The sequence below is a fragment of the Doryrhamphus excisus genome, linkage group LG16 (assembly GCF_037039965.1).
Source record: "Doryrhamphus excisus strain RoL-2023G ecotype Guam linkage group LG16, RoL_Dexc_Guam_v1.1, whole genome shotgun sequence".
NCBI lineage: Eukaryota > Metazoa > Chordata > Actinopteri > Syngnathiformes > Syngnathidae > Doryrhamphus > Doryrhamphus excisus.
The window spans coordinates 12,022,465-12,037,012 of NC_136372.1; the positions used below are offsets into that span (position 1 = coordinate 12,022,465).

Here is a 14,548-nt window from a genome sequence, read left to right on the forward strand (position 1 = left end):
ATCTTATGCGTCTGCGATAAACAAGGGATTAGTATTGATAAAAAAAAAGTGTGAATTATCATTGACCGGACAGAGACGTCAGACAGCAGTGAAGCAAGCATGCATTTTGATCTATGCAGCACCTCATCTGCCCGCTCGGTTATCTCCACCTCTCATAAAGCATGACAGCTCTTAATAGGGATGCCGAAGTTGGCCAGGTTTCATGGCGCTGGATTAATCAGAGCACATATACATATGGCCCACCCTTCACCGTCTCTCTCATGCTCTTCACACACCAGCTCGTAAACCACCTGGGTCTCCTCTGTCTCAAAGCATTCATGAGGAGGCAGGTACCCTCACAAATTAGCCGACAACCCTCCGACGGCTGCCATTTTGAGGCAATGAAGTCAACACCTCCACCGAGGAGCGCAAACATACACCTTGCCTCTCGTCCCACTTCATTCCGTCTTAATTGTGTCCTCATTCTTCACCTGCTAACAAGCGAACAAACCTGTGCAGATGTGGCAAGCACATCAAAGTGCAGGAAGGATGGGAGGAGGAAGTTGTTTGTTGAAAGAAAAAATGAAAAGGGAAATTGGCGGCGTGTGAGCGCGAGCCAGCGCCACCTCAGGGAGAAATGCTGGGAAAATGTGATATTTTACACCTGCATCTAAGGAGGTGAGGAAAGCAAGGTGGGGAGGGTGGATGGGGGGGGGGTAATTAGAGCAGGATTTTTACCGTGTTTCTGGGGCTTGCCACTGGTCCTGTTTGAGCATTCAGTTTGGTGATGCCAGATTATTAAAAATGCTAAACCTGGTTATGGATGCTGAAAAGAGTGCTGGAAATTCAAACAAATATGCTAATATTTTTTTACAGTGATAAATAGCTGGCAAGCTCTGTTTAATGAATAATGCTATTAGCCCTAATTCCTCATTAAGGCCCGAAAGAGGAGAGAGAAGAGAGAAAATACATGTATTGTTGCTATGATTTGTTTTTGTTTTTTTTCAAATTAAAATGAGACAGCAGTAGATAGCAACTCATTCCCAAATTAAGTAGATTCAAATGACTCTGTTACACAGCTGGTGTGCCGCCTGGGTGTCCTGTGAAACCAATTAATGTGAGAGTTAAGACTTGACAAAGTAATTGGAGCTGGGGTGGACGGGAGAGAGAGTTAACTGTATTTGCAGCCTCTTGCTGACAGAAAGTAAGACTGGGAAAAAGATAAATATTTTTGCTTGACCTACTTGTGCACTAAGTACTATAAAACTATGAACAGTATTAATATTGACTAAAATATGTATAATAAAATGTTGTATTCTCGTGTTAAACGATGCCAAAGTTTCAGATAATGAGCCCTGAAAGAAGTTTGGGGTGGCTCGAAACATTCGGTTTCAGAAGGCGTGGTCAAACAGTTCATTTGTGATGTCACAGAGGAGCATGCTTCCTTATATGGGCGAGATAAGCTCTCTGCCCTATGTTGATAGCAATGCCTCAAAAGGAAAAGCTATATTTGTTTACAATTCCTAAAGACGCAACCATCAGACACAAGTGGTTGGAGTACCTGATTCCCTACCAACAAAAGAAATGTATTTTAATCCGTCAACAGCATTTTATACTGGACTGTGTTGTAAACATGGCCAGCTAAGCAGCTGGACTAGCCGAAAAACTTACTGATGCCCTACGCCTTTCCAACGTTATTTGGTTGTGTGGAAGAGTCAGAAGAGCAAACAGTATGTAACAGTTTAACCGTGTCCATGACATGTAGCAAAAGTGCTTGTCCTGTGTAGCATTATAGAGTGTGCATACAGGAAGCAGGGTTGCTAATAGCCGTTTCCCACTCCAATTAGTGGCTCTACCTGAGTTTTTGACACAGTGGTAGTCCCGCAAAACATATTAGATGTAACTGATGCTAAAAATGCTAAAGCTACTTTTCTTTGAGACTCGTCTTGAAGCTGTCTAGTCTCTACTTCTGGATCAGATTCAGGATCCAACACATATGGCTGTTAAGTTAAAAACTCCTATAAAGTGAGCCGCACAAATCGGAAGTTTTTCTATGCACTGCGGGTTTAATTATATAAAATTAATCTTATAGTAGATCCCTAATTTTTGTGAAAAAGCACAAGTTTCCCCATGAAAATGTTTATTTTTGACACATGGCTCGCCACCCACTCCCCTCCAAACACTCTTACTAGCTAGATGATGTTGCTATTGATGTTCTTCGATTTCCACTCAACATTTGCTATAAATCTTTTGTAAATACAATAGATCCAGCTCAAGAACCTCCCCCTCGTCTCTTCAATTGCCATTGTTCACTTGTGACAGAATTCATGTTTAAGTCCTAAATGTATACATATATACAGTAGGTACTCACTAATATATGATAATGTAAGATGATTGATGAACAGATGATGAAAACGATGTAGCCAGTCACAGTGCGTTCCAGGACCACAGAACAAAGTGGAAAATCTCAATGCCTGATTAAAAAACATCAGTAACATTCATTCATTCATTCATTTTCTACCGCTTATTCTCACAAAGGTTGCAGGGGTGCTGGAGCCTATCCCGGCTGTCTTCGGGTGAGAGGCGGGGTACACCCTGGAGTGGTCACCAGCCAATCGCAAGGCCAGAGTCTCCTAGCTGTGCGGCCTGCACGCTCACCACTTGTCCGCCGTGCAGCATTCACCAATATCACTTATTTATAAACTACTACAGTTTTGTGTGGAAAAAAATGTATATTCAGAAAAAAAATTGATTAAAAAAATCCAGAAATCCGCATACAGTAACTGACTGTTTGTATTGCAAAGTGAGGCGACTGGCATTATTACTTACAGGAGACAAAGTCACATATAGGCATGGTCGTGACCCCAAGACAGCGCGAGAAGAGATTAAAATAAGTTATTTTTTTAAAAAAAGGTCAAAACACTAACAAAAAGCAACAGTGCAAAAAAAAGGAAAAAAAAAAAGGAAGCACTATGCTGAGGAAAAGCCAACAACACAGAAGTAGTGAGAGGTGAAGCAGGGGAGTACATACCATCACAAGAGTCCAACAACCAAACGACAAAGACCACATACTCCCCTGGAGAAGCCAACTAATTACAAACGAGGGCCAGCTGTGACTGGCAGCCTGACTGAAAACACCACAAAACAGGAAGTGCTAGCAAAATAAGAGTATTAAAAAAGGAAATACGGAGAACCAATACAAACGTGTGACAGAATCACCTTAATCTTTACACGGATTAATTTTAGTAAATCTATGTATTTATGTTCTCTCTCTATTCTCGTCATTAGTTATGAGTAAGAACGGGCTGCACGGCGAAGGAGTGGTTAGTGCGCAGGCCTCATAGCTAGGAGACCCAAGTTCAATTCCACCCTCAAGCATGTCTGTGTGGAGTTTGCATGGTCTCCCCGTGCATGCGTGGGTTTTCTCCCACATTCCAAAAACATGTTAGGTTAATTGCCGACTCCAAATTGTCCATACGTATGAATGTGAGTGTGAATGGTTGTTTGTCTATATGTGCCCTGTGATTGGCTGGCGACCAGTCCAGGTGTACCCCGCCTCTCGCCCAAAGAGAGCTGTGATAGGCTCCAGCACCCCCGCGACCCTCATGAGGATAAGCGGTAGAAAATGAATGAATGAATGAATGTGGGAAATTTACAGGAAATGACTTAAAATGGAGAGCAATTGGTGAATAATGGCAATATTTGAGAAGGGAAAATGTAAAGTCTGGTCCCAAAGACAGAAAAGGCTACACCAGGGGCGTCCGCAGTGTGGCTGTTTTGTATTTTTTATTCTAAAAATACAACCCAAAAAATACAAACAGCAAAAATGGGGGCCAAAAAAGGCAAAAATATTACTAGAAAAGTCAAGAATATTAAACTTTTCATTTTTTTTACATTAGCATATAAAGAAATAAAAAAAATTGAAGTCAAAATTTTATGGCAATACAGCCTAATTATTTAGAAAATATAAAAATATTAGTAAATATAAAAAACATGAAAAATTGGCAAATGAGCAAAAAAAAGTGTACTATAAGAAAAACTTTAAAGCTGAGATGCATATCTACAGTACATGGGTTGGTTTGCAAAATTTTGCAAATGTTTGGACACCCCTGGGCTGCCCCATTCAATAGCTGGCATACCATAGACCACTGGAGCCAATTATTAAAACTAATTAATTAATTAATTGGCGACTCCAAATTGTCCATAGGTATGAATGTGAGTGTGAATGGTTGTTTGTCTATATGTGCCCTGTGATTGGCTGGCGACCAGTCCAGGGTGTACCCCACTTCTCGCCTGAAGACAGCTGGGATAGGCTCCAGCACCCCGCGACCCTTGTTAGGATTTTAGCAGTAGAAAATGAATGAATGAGTTATGAGTAAGAACTGGTAACGAGTCATCAGTTAACCATCCATCCTTTTTCCATGCCGCTTATCCTCAATAGGGTCGGGGGTATGCTGGAGCCTATCCCAGCTGACTGAGACACAGGGTACACCCTGGGCTTGTCGCCAGCCAATCACAGGGCACATATATACAAACCGTCATTCACAATCCCATTCATACCAATGGAAGTCAGCTGGGATAGGCTCCAGCATACCTCCACGACACTAGTGAGGATAAGCGGCATAGAAAATGAATTAATGAGTTATGAGTAAGACCTGGTAACGAGTCATCAGTTAACCATCCATCCTTTTTCCATGTCGCTTATCCTCAATAGGGTCAGGGGTATGCTGGAGCCTATCCCAGCTGACTTTGGGCAAGAGGCGGGGTACACCCTGGACTTGTCGCCAGCCAATCACAGGGCACTTATATACAAACAGTCATTCACAATCCCATTCATACTAATGGAAGTCAGCTGGGATAGGCTCCAGCATACCTCCATGACACTAGTGAGGATAAGCGGCATAGAAAATGAATGAATGAATTATGGGTAAGACCTGGTAACGAGTCATCAGTTAACCATCAATCCTTTTTCCATGCCGCTTATCCTCAATAGCGTCGGGGGTATGCTGGAGCCTATCCCAGCTGACAGAGGCGGGGTACACCCTGGGCTTGTCGCCAGCGGCACATATATACAAACCGTCATTCACAATCCCATTCATACCAATGAAAGTCAGCTGGGATAGACTCCAGCATACCTCCACGACACTAGTGAGGATAAGCGGCCTAAAAAATGGATGGATGGGCCCCTGATGATGATTAAATTAGCTTCTTTACTCCTGTTGAATGGAGGAAATGGAGCCAGTGATGTTATGCATGCTTGAAAAAAATAAACCTTATATATAAAAGCAAATAAAGTTGTCCAAATTACACTTGTGGATTATCCTTAAATCAAATCCAAAATATGTGTCTCTTTTATGAAGTTTGGAGAAATTATAACTTTAGGGAGCAAACTTGTTTACAGTTTTATGACGGCCACAGGGCAGGAGGTTACACGTCCCATTTGCTCTGCAGCATATTTGGACAACACACTGACTTGCCATGGATATAAATCATGGAGGCAGGAAAGTGGCGTTTGTGTGTCACAGAGGGAGATTCGGACTTGACACTGATTGACAAATGATTCTCTGCGCTTCTTGTTAAAGTAACACACAACAAAATTATTTGGCACCGATACTGTATTAACTTCCAGTTATTTTTTTTAAAGTCATGTTGCTCTAGCAGAAGACTCACAAGTCAAGATAATCCCACAAGAGGCTTGTCCTGAATTCTGTATCATTTTTTTCAATTTTTTTTTTGAACAGCTGCCACATTAGCTTGGATTTTTGTAAACAAATAATTATTCATACTAATAATCTCCCATATTCATGTGCAAATAAGATGCCTTGCTGGAATCGTACAAGCGCCAAGGTTGTATGTGGGAGGTTCCCCTAACTATTGGCTCAAGTTCAAGGCTGGAAAAAGGGAGGAAAATAGAACTCTCATTTGAGGGTCAACGACGTGCGAGGTAGATATCACAGCTCATCTGCAAGCAAGCTCCATGTATTAAATGGTCTGGTGTCTGGAATTTGTAAAATAAGTCGAAAATGTGACAAGTGAATGCAGCACTCACACACAGCTTTGTGGCGGAGGACAATTTTGTGGAATTGCACCATGCATAATGGATACATTTTACATAATTACTCAAAAAAGGTGCATTATTGGAGGAGGAATTATTCATTTCCTGCCAAATTCCCAAAGACGGTTCAACTTTGCAAGCAATTGACTTGTTTAACCTTTACAAACAACTGGAAGGCACCTTTTGGCTGTCTGCTTACAGCGTATGATATGATATGACATGCATATCGCGTATGTAACTATTAATAGTAGGCTGGGGGGGGGGTCACTTGTAGACCTCATCAGGACAGCGCAGAGAACCCAAACAGAGCTCGATAATGGCACATCCTTTGGAGGGATTTTAGAGGGGTGTCCAAAATGTGGCTTGGGGACCATATGATGACTGTGGAATACTCCACAGATGAAATGTCATAGAGCACACACGCAGAAAACAACAGAAATGGAAAGGAACTGATATCAACCCAAACCAAAATGGCCGACTAATGGCGCTTCGAATTTCACATCATCTTTAAAAAAAAAAAATAGGGATGTCCGATAATTATCGGTACAGATATCAGCATAAAAATCGATATCTGTATCAGATTTTTTCCTGATCCTGAAAAACGATATTAAAAAAAAAAATGCTGTACACAACAAGTGTTCATTCTGACACAGGCGATATGTCATGTTACACATATCGGTATCGGTTGATATCGGTATCGGAAATTGAAAGTTGGACAAAATCAGCTGATTTCAGCCAATACCAGACATCCCCAATATCTATATGTATATATGAATATATCGTATAATTTGCAGAAAATATGCATAATCAAGCAAATGTTTTTGCCTTAGTAGCATAAAAAATTGCCAAATGAAAATAAAATAAAATACAACTATAAGGCATTCAAAACATGTTGACTTAAATGTAGTATTCTACACTGGCCACTAAGTGTCAGTAATGTAACTGTAATGTTCAGTCAAGTGCCAGGTACAATAATCCCCAATAATAGCACTATAGCCATTACCTCTGATGTCACTTCCTGTCTGTCCGTCACTCAGGTCCCCAGGGAATACATTCATAAACACGTCTTATTTATATGTTGGCTTATTTACAAACATTTTGACTACTATATTGGCTTATACGAGCGTAAATGTGACTATAGGGGTGTTATTTCGTGTCTAGAGGACTCTAATGATGTTTGCAAATGTATTTAGACCGTCATTCTACACTCGAATTACAAAAATATTCTTTTTTATAAATAAGGAATCCTAATTTCTATACAATATGTACACTTGGGTTAAAGCTAAAGGATTTTTTCATGACATTCTGTTAATTGCTTGGTATATCTTGACCAGCATTGGATCATTTTAATGAATTTAAATGTGGCGCCCTTCATTTTTTTTTCCAGTGGAACAAGTATAACTATAGAATTTGTTTTTTTTAAATGTTGTAAAAGTGATGTGGTGGGACCTTGGCTCACTCATCTACACGTGTAAATAACACACACACACACACACACACACACACTTGCTATAAAGCCTAAACTCCATGTCATTAAATGCAAATTGCAAAAGAGCAAATTATTGGTTTACACAGCACGTACCATTGTGGTGGAGGGAAAGGTGCCAAAAAAGCTCAGAGACCCATTTTCAACTCCTGAAAGAAAAAAAAAAAAGTTCGGCTTCCACAAAAAAAAAAAAAAAGTTGGTGTGAGAAAAGAAGCTCGCTTTCTTTTTCAGCTGGGTCTCCCAGAACCGGAAGCAAACATCGCTTTTTAAATGTGAAGCGAAGCCAGTAATCCAAGTTATCTGCCGCCTCCTGACTTCTTCACGCAAGGTGCGTCATATTTCCACGAAAGTCCACTTTTGGAGTCTACTCATCTGCCGAACCGCTCAGCGGACCAGCTTGCATTCGTGCACGTCCACCTGCGTGCCGCGGTGGAAGATGAACCATGATCCGCAACAGAACGGACCCAACCGGAGCAGGACGCGCCGTCTCCTCCTGCAGCCGCGGCCGGAGCGAGCGGGAGCGGAGGGCGGCTGAATTATTAATAACCGCAGCGGTGCGCTGTCTGTCGTGCTCAGTGAGGAAGCAGGGCGGCAGCTGGGGGTTTAGAGGAATTAAATACCGGCTCAGAGTAAAGCATGGACGCAGGGGGATTAGCAGCCTGCGCCGGCGACAGCGCAACTATTGGGCCGACGCACACACACACGCACACACACACGCAGGACGGGAGGGAGCGGGGTTCGGTTCGGGTGCCGCGGTGCCGCTTGTGAAAAACACTTTATTTTTGGAGGGGGGGGGGGTGAAATGCAATATACGCTGGACAGGGGGGGCTGTTAAAGTCATTTGGCTGATTAAATAACCACGGATGCATAAGAGGGTCCCAGGAAAATAATGATTTTTTTATACCTATATCATAATTTAGGCTGTCCCTTTTAAATGGACTAAGGTGTGACTCCATGGAATGGATGAAATGTACACTACATTGGGGTGCAAACGGCTCATGCAAAAATATTCATTTGCTATGGAAATAATAATATTTGGGTGAGTACTTGGAAAAAATGAATGCATTAGAAGTGTATTACAAGTACAAACTGAGTTTTGATTACTCTTAAAATCATTAACTTGATGTGAAAATATAACCTTTAGAAAGAAAATGAAAGTAAATGACATTATTCATATTATTATTATTTCCATTTTACATTGTCATTTCATTAATCGTCTTTTAAATGTAAAAATAATGATATTACACATAAAAATAATAATATGGCTGCTGTGAATTTAAATGCTGCCCCTCATGTCTTTTAGTAACTCAATAAGAATGTGCAAAATGAAAGATTAAGCTTTTGTGCTATTTTAAATGGCTTTATTCATGTTTACAATTGGAAGGCCGTAATTCTTATTGAAGAGTGGCACACTAAAATGAAGTGGACTTTTACTACACGTGCTTTCAAATGATGCCATGTCCAGCCACGAATAGAATATATTTTTGGAATTTGAAGTAAAATAGATCAACCCCCCTCCCCACCCCCGAAACCATGTTCAATGCCGAATTAATACCCCCCCCCCCCAAAAAAAAACCCCCACACAATCTCATCAGTAAAAATATGAATTAAGTGTCAAACGTCAAAATTGGCTTTATTTTGGACTTAGTGTGATCTTAAACCAAAAAAATAAAAAAAAACACTCTTCAACATAAGGCCCTAAAAGCTTAACGCGCCGCTTCAATAATCTGCTTAGCAAAAAAAAAAAAGCTTTTTAACGGATTTATTGAGTTTTGAACTCATATTTCATATTTGAAGTGAATATCAGCATTATAAGTAGAACATTATAAGTTGAAATGAATCATTTGGTTTACATGCGCATTTGGATGTGAAGTTCGCACGCGGCCCTATTATATATATTGTGTAAAGTATATACAGTATATATATATATATATATTTTAATGCATACATAGCCTTGGCTGGGGCTTTTAACACCAACTTTGAGACAAAAGTTCTTCTGGGCAACAGTCCACGTAGGAGTGCTGACCTTGGCAGAGCCACTAGAACCTTTCTTTCATTTCTTTGGGAGGGAATGCATGCAGCGTTTGACATCAGCCAAACAATTGCCTTTACAGTTTTATGGATTTATACTGCAGTCATGAAGTAATATCAAACATGAATGGATTGTATGAAGAAAATGAAATACAGGGAGGGTGTGACTGCAGGCCATAGTAGAAAACTATTATTCCCTGAACTCTCACTGTCGTAAATTATTTATTTTTAAAATCATTTTACATTTCTGCTGATGATTATTCAAGGAATGTGAATTATAAGTAGAAGTGTGTAATAACACAGAATTTATGTTTTTTTAAAGGGTCCATTTTCCACATTCCATCACTATATGTGATGTTCAAATCTTCTGTATATATTTTTACCTTTCAGGTACAGTATAGGCCTTAATTAGTTCAGCACTCCTTCTCTCTACTCAATTACCAAACAACCCTTTTTTTTAGTAAAAGGGAGGATAAATGATTATTTCAATGAACAACAAAGCTTTGTTCGGGAAAGAAAATATTATATGTGTTTTACATATTGGAAAAAATAAATTAATTTGTTTGGAAAATTAGTTTGACAACAGAACTCGACCATGATCCTACTTTTCATGTGCAAACACACGTGACGGATGTATTTGCAGCATTTTAACAACATTTCTCTTATCATAACCCCGAAACACAGTCGCTGACTTTTCAAATTAATGAAAAACAAATGACTAAGGCACATATATTTAGAGTACTTAGTATTTAAAGTAGTTAATGAGATATTACTCATTCACCTTAGGCCTGTAATAATTTCCATCCATCCATTTTCTATATCAATTATCCTCACTAGAGTCGCTGGTGAGCTGGTGCTATAGTGCACCACTGGGATGCAATACTTACATAGTTAAACCATTAAAAAAACTTATTATGTATGACCTTACTGACCTTACAGCAATATTAGAGCCCTGTAGACATGATATAACACCCCTATAGGCACCTTTTCATTCATTTTCTACTGGTTATCCTCACTAGAGTCGCGGGTGTGCTGGTGCTATAGTGCACCACTGAGATCCGAAATTGAATACTTTCATAGTTAAAACCATAAGAAAAAACCCTCATTATGACCTTACAGCATTACTAGAGCCCTCTAGACATTATATAACACCCCTATGGGCACCTTTTCATTCATTTTCTCCAGCTTATTCTCACTAGAGTCGTGGGCATGCTGGTGCTATAGTGCACCACTGGGATCCTAAATGGAATACTTTCGTAGTTAAAACCATAGAAAAACCCCAATTATGACCTTTTAGCATTATTAGAGCCCTCTAGACATTATATAACACCCCTATAACCACCTTTATATTCAGTTTCTACCGCTTATCCTCACTAGAGTCGCGGGCGTGCTGGAGCCTCTGCATTTTGTCATGAGTGAACAACGGCACTGTGATTGGCTGGTGACCAGTCCAGTGTGAACCCCGCCTCTCGCCCGAAAACAGCTGGGATAGACTCCAGCACCCCGGCGACCTTCATGAGGATAAGCGGTAGAAAATGAATGAATGAACAATGACAATTAAAGAGATGGGAGCGTTATTGTAGCGGAATCGAACTGGACTGGAAGCTGTGCTGCTGTGACAGAAACAGAGAGGATTTGTATGGCCTACGGACACAGCAGTGGTGTGCAATCAGGGCCATGAAGGCCTTCTCTGCTGGCCTACACACTATTTGACCTACATTACAAGTTAAATTCTAATATAGTATTTGGTCCATGAAATTGTATTCATTTCATTCCCAACTGTTAATGTTCCGATCAGACCTCAGCTTCTATGCATTGCCATATGTAATCTGCCTAAGGCCTTCAGAATCAGGAGTGCTGGCCTATGTCACTTATACACTGTAATTGATAGGGCTGTTTCTTTAACCAATCAGATTTCAGATTAGACAGTATCGTCAGCATTTTCCCGTCCTATCCCCCGACACTCAAAGTTACCGGTGCACTTGAATGCATCATCAAACAAACAGCAGCATCAATATGTGAGACATGAAATCTTTTGCTTTTCGGTGCGTTATAAAGATATTTTTGGAAAAAAAATGAGGTAGCTAATTATTGTAGTAGGTAGTTGCTAGCCAGAGTGGTGTGGCGAGGTGTCACTACACCAGAAAAGTAGTTACTTGGCGTTAACGCTGTAGATTGAATAATATGCAGGTCATGTGTCAGTGAATGTTTTTAGTCAGAAGTCTTTATCGATGATTATTTATGTCCCGTTACATCCTCTTTTGGATCTGTATTTATATCTTTAGAAGGCACAGACATCTGTATTTATATATTTAGAAGGCACATAAAAATAATGATGTGTGTGCTCATGTCTCTCATAAGGATTATGGGTAAAATCTCCCCCCCAAAAGTGCAGTTGTTTGATATAGCTAGCTTGCACAGGTGTACCTAATAAAGTGGCCAGTGAGCGTATATTTATACACACACATACACATAAACCTGCAGGCAGAGTGCTGAAATTAACAACTCCTGATGCAGATGGCTGATTGGTGGAGCCTCGGGCCCTGCAGCTTGCTGATTGGCTCTGCAGAGGATTTGACTAAGTGATGCTGAGAGGAGCCTGCCTGTGTGTGTGTGTGTGTGTGTGTGTGTGCTGGAGCTTGGATCTCTCAGGGTATCCCTACATACTCCTCCCTTATCAGGCAGGGACAATGCCCAGCTAGAGGAGTGCTGCTCTCATGAGGGCAGGACTACCAGCAAAGTGCTTATCTTCTACTGGCAAAGAAGGCTTTTATAGGTCTGATTAACTGACTGTTTATAGCGGGAAAGTGAGAAATGGTGTGTAATTGCGATTGTAGATATGTGAGCATGTGTGTGGAGGTATAGGTGTTTACTAAACTGCCGTTAAGCTGCTGTCATCACAGTGCTATAAATGCATGCATAGTGCTACTTTTTTTTTTAAACTGATGATTTGGAAGGCTGCACGGTGGCCGAGGGTTCAAATCTCTGCTTGGGCATGGGTTCCCCGGTTTCCTCTCATATTCCAAAAACATTAATTGGTGACTCCAAATTGTCCATAGGGTTGTATGTCTATATGTGTCCCGCGACTGGCTGGCGACCAGTCCAGGGTGTACAACACCTCTCACCCAAAGACAGCTGGGATAGGCTCCAGCATACCCGTGAACCCTTGTGATCTTTAACTGGGGTGTCCAAAGTGCGGCCAATACAATTACATAAGAGAAAAATGTGAAAAGGGAGTAAAAAGGTGGAAGGTAATGAGAAAAAGTTGATATGCCGATATTAATAATGACACAGTGGATCCTGGTGACCCTTCAAATTTGCAGATTTTTGGTTCAAAAAAAATTTTTGCAGAAAAGCAGTGATGCCTGATAATAAAAATGTAATATCGGTCAATATTGGTATCAGGTTTTTTTCCCGATGATTAATGAAAGCACCACAAGCAACACTGCCGTCGCCATAACAGTCAATCATCATCAGTCATATACTTGACGATGCTTTGCTTAACCCGGTCAGGGTGGCAGGACGTTGTCGCCGCCATCCTGGATGTGGCAAGGGAATGACATTTCTCAGGTAAGATTTAACAATCACCTTAATAGTATTTGGCCTAAAGACATTGAGAGGCTAATCCAGGGGTGGGCAAACTTTTTGACTCGCGGGCCGCATTGATATGACAAAATTTACGGGGGGGGGGCAGACTATATATTTTACACGTAACAGTCCACCTGGTATTATTGTATCTGTAAAATTGTCATGCAATCTGCTATTATTATTTATTATTTTATATTTATATTTAAATATTTTAAAAATAATAAAATATTATAATAATTACAATAAAATTAAAATAATAATTATTATATTATTATTAAGTAAAATATGCAAATATAACAATAATAATATATATAATTAATATAATAATTAGCATTAACATAATAATTATAATAATCATAATAGTTCTAATAATAATTATAATAATCTAATAATAATCTAATAACAATAATAATTATTATTATGTGCTTGTGTCCCTTTTTTCAGGAGCACTTTGTAAACAACAGACCATGTCAAAAAACGAAATTGATAAAACCATCAAAAGGTTGGCTCAGGCCATGATGCCAGGTTGTATGTTGAGTTTAAATGAAATACTTGGGAAAGACTGGGCGGGCCGGATGTGGCCCCCGGGCCGTAGTTTGCCCACCCCTGGGCTAATCGCTGATGCTATTTCCATTAGCTTCACAACAGATATGTTAATTCCACCACAGGATATATGTGATGTCAAAAATATCCGTATCGGTTGATATCAGAAACGGAAATCCTGCCTAACAGAGTGAAATGGTAGAATTTCCTCTGATTTGGGGTCCGGCCTGTACCACTGAAAAGTATCATCTGTGAAGGAGGAAAATACACGGAGGTTGGGAAGGGTCTAGAAACGCTCCCAACATCCGCCACCCCACCATCAACACCATAGGAGAAAGCAGAGCTGCTATAATCTCCTTTTTTGGCGCTCTATGAAAGAGGAGAGGAAGAGCCACAAGGGCCTTGGTCCACTTAGATGTGCTGCCCCTCACCCCAACGGTCTATATGTGTGTGTGTGTGTGTGTGTGTGTGTGTATCATCTCCTACTTGATTTTTTCTCAGCTTTATCCTTCTCTCATCCTGCACAGGACACACTTCTCTGTTGACTGTCTTCATTTTGAACCAGTATCATTTCTCAAGAAGAGCTTCTCCATTGTTGCCTGTGCAGATTGTTACCTCCAGTTAGCGTCATTAATTCGAAACCTACTTTAACCATATAAATTTTTCAATATATCAAAATATCAATACATATTTAAGTCATATGTATGGCATGAATATGGCAAAATGAAACGAAAATACAAATAAGATATTCAGAGGAGTTGTCAGTAATGTTACATTGATGAAACAATAGCCACCACAAGAACACAAATCATGTACATTTATGTCTAATATGTTTAATTTTCTGTTATTATGTCATCTATATTGG

The 14,548-nt window shown here is 40.1% G+C and overlaps 1 protein-coding gene across 9 annotated transcripts in view; it reads right to left on the reverse strand.

The window, feature by feature from the left end:
* nfixb (nuclear factor I/Xb) overlaps positions 1–14,189 on the reverse strand; it is a 169,832-nt gene extending 155,643 nt beyond the window's left edge. For 3 of the 9 annotated variants that reach the window (XM_078797255.1, XM_058049557.2, XM_058049554.2), the window contains exon 1: positions 7,617–8,178. In XM_078797255.1, the coding sequence (XP_078653381.1) occupies positions 7,617–7,619 (3 nt within the window). In that variant the 5' untranslated portion in view covers positions 7,620–8,178. Of the gene's footprint in view, positions 1–2,808; positions 2,829–3,010; positions 3,094–7,616; positions 8,179–14,169 lie in introns of those variants that run through there. The other 6 variants (XM_078797252.1, XM_078797250.1, XM_058049564.2 and 3 more) reach the window with 5 other exon arrangements.
* Positions 14,190–14,548: the final 359 nt, after the last annotated feature.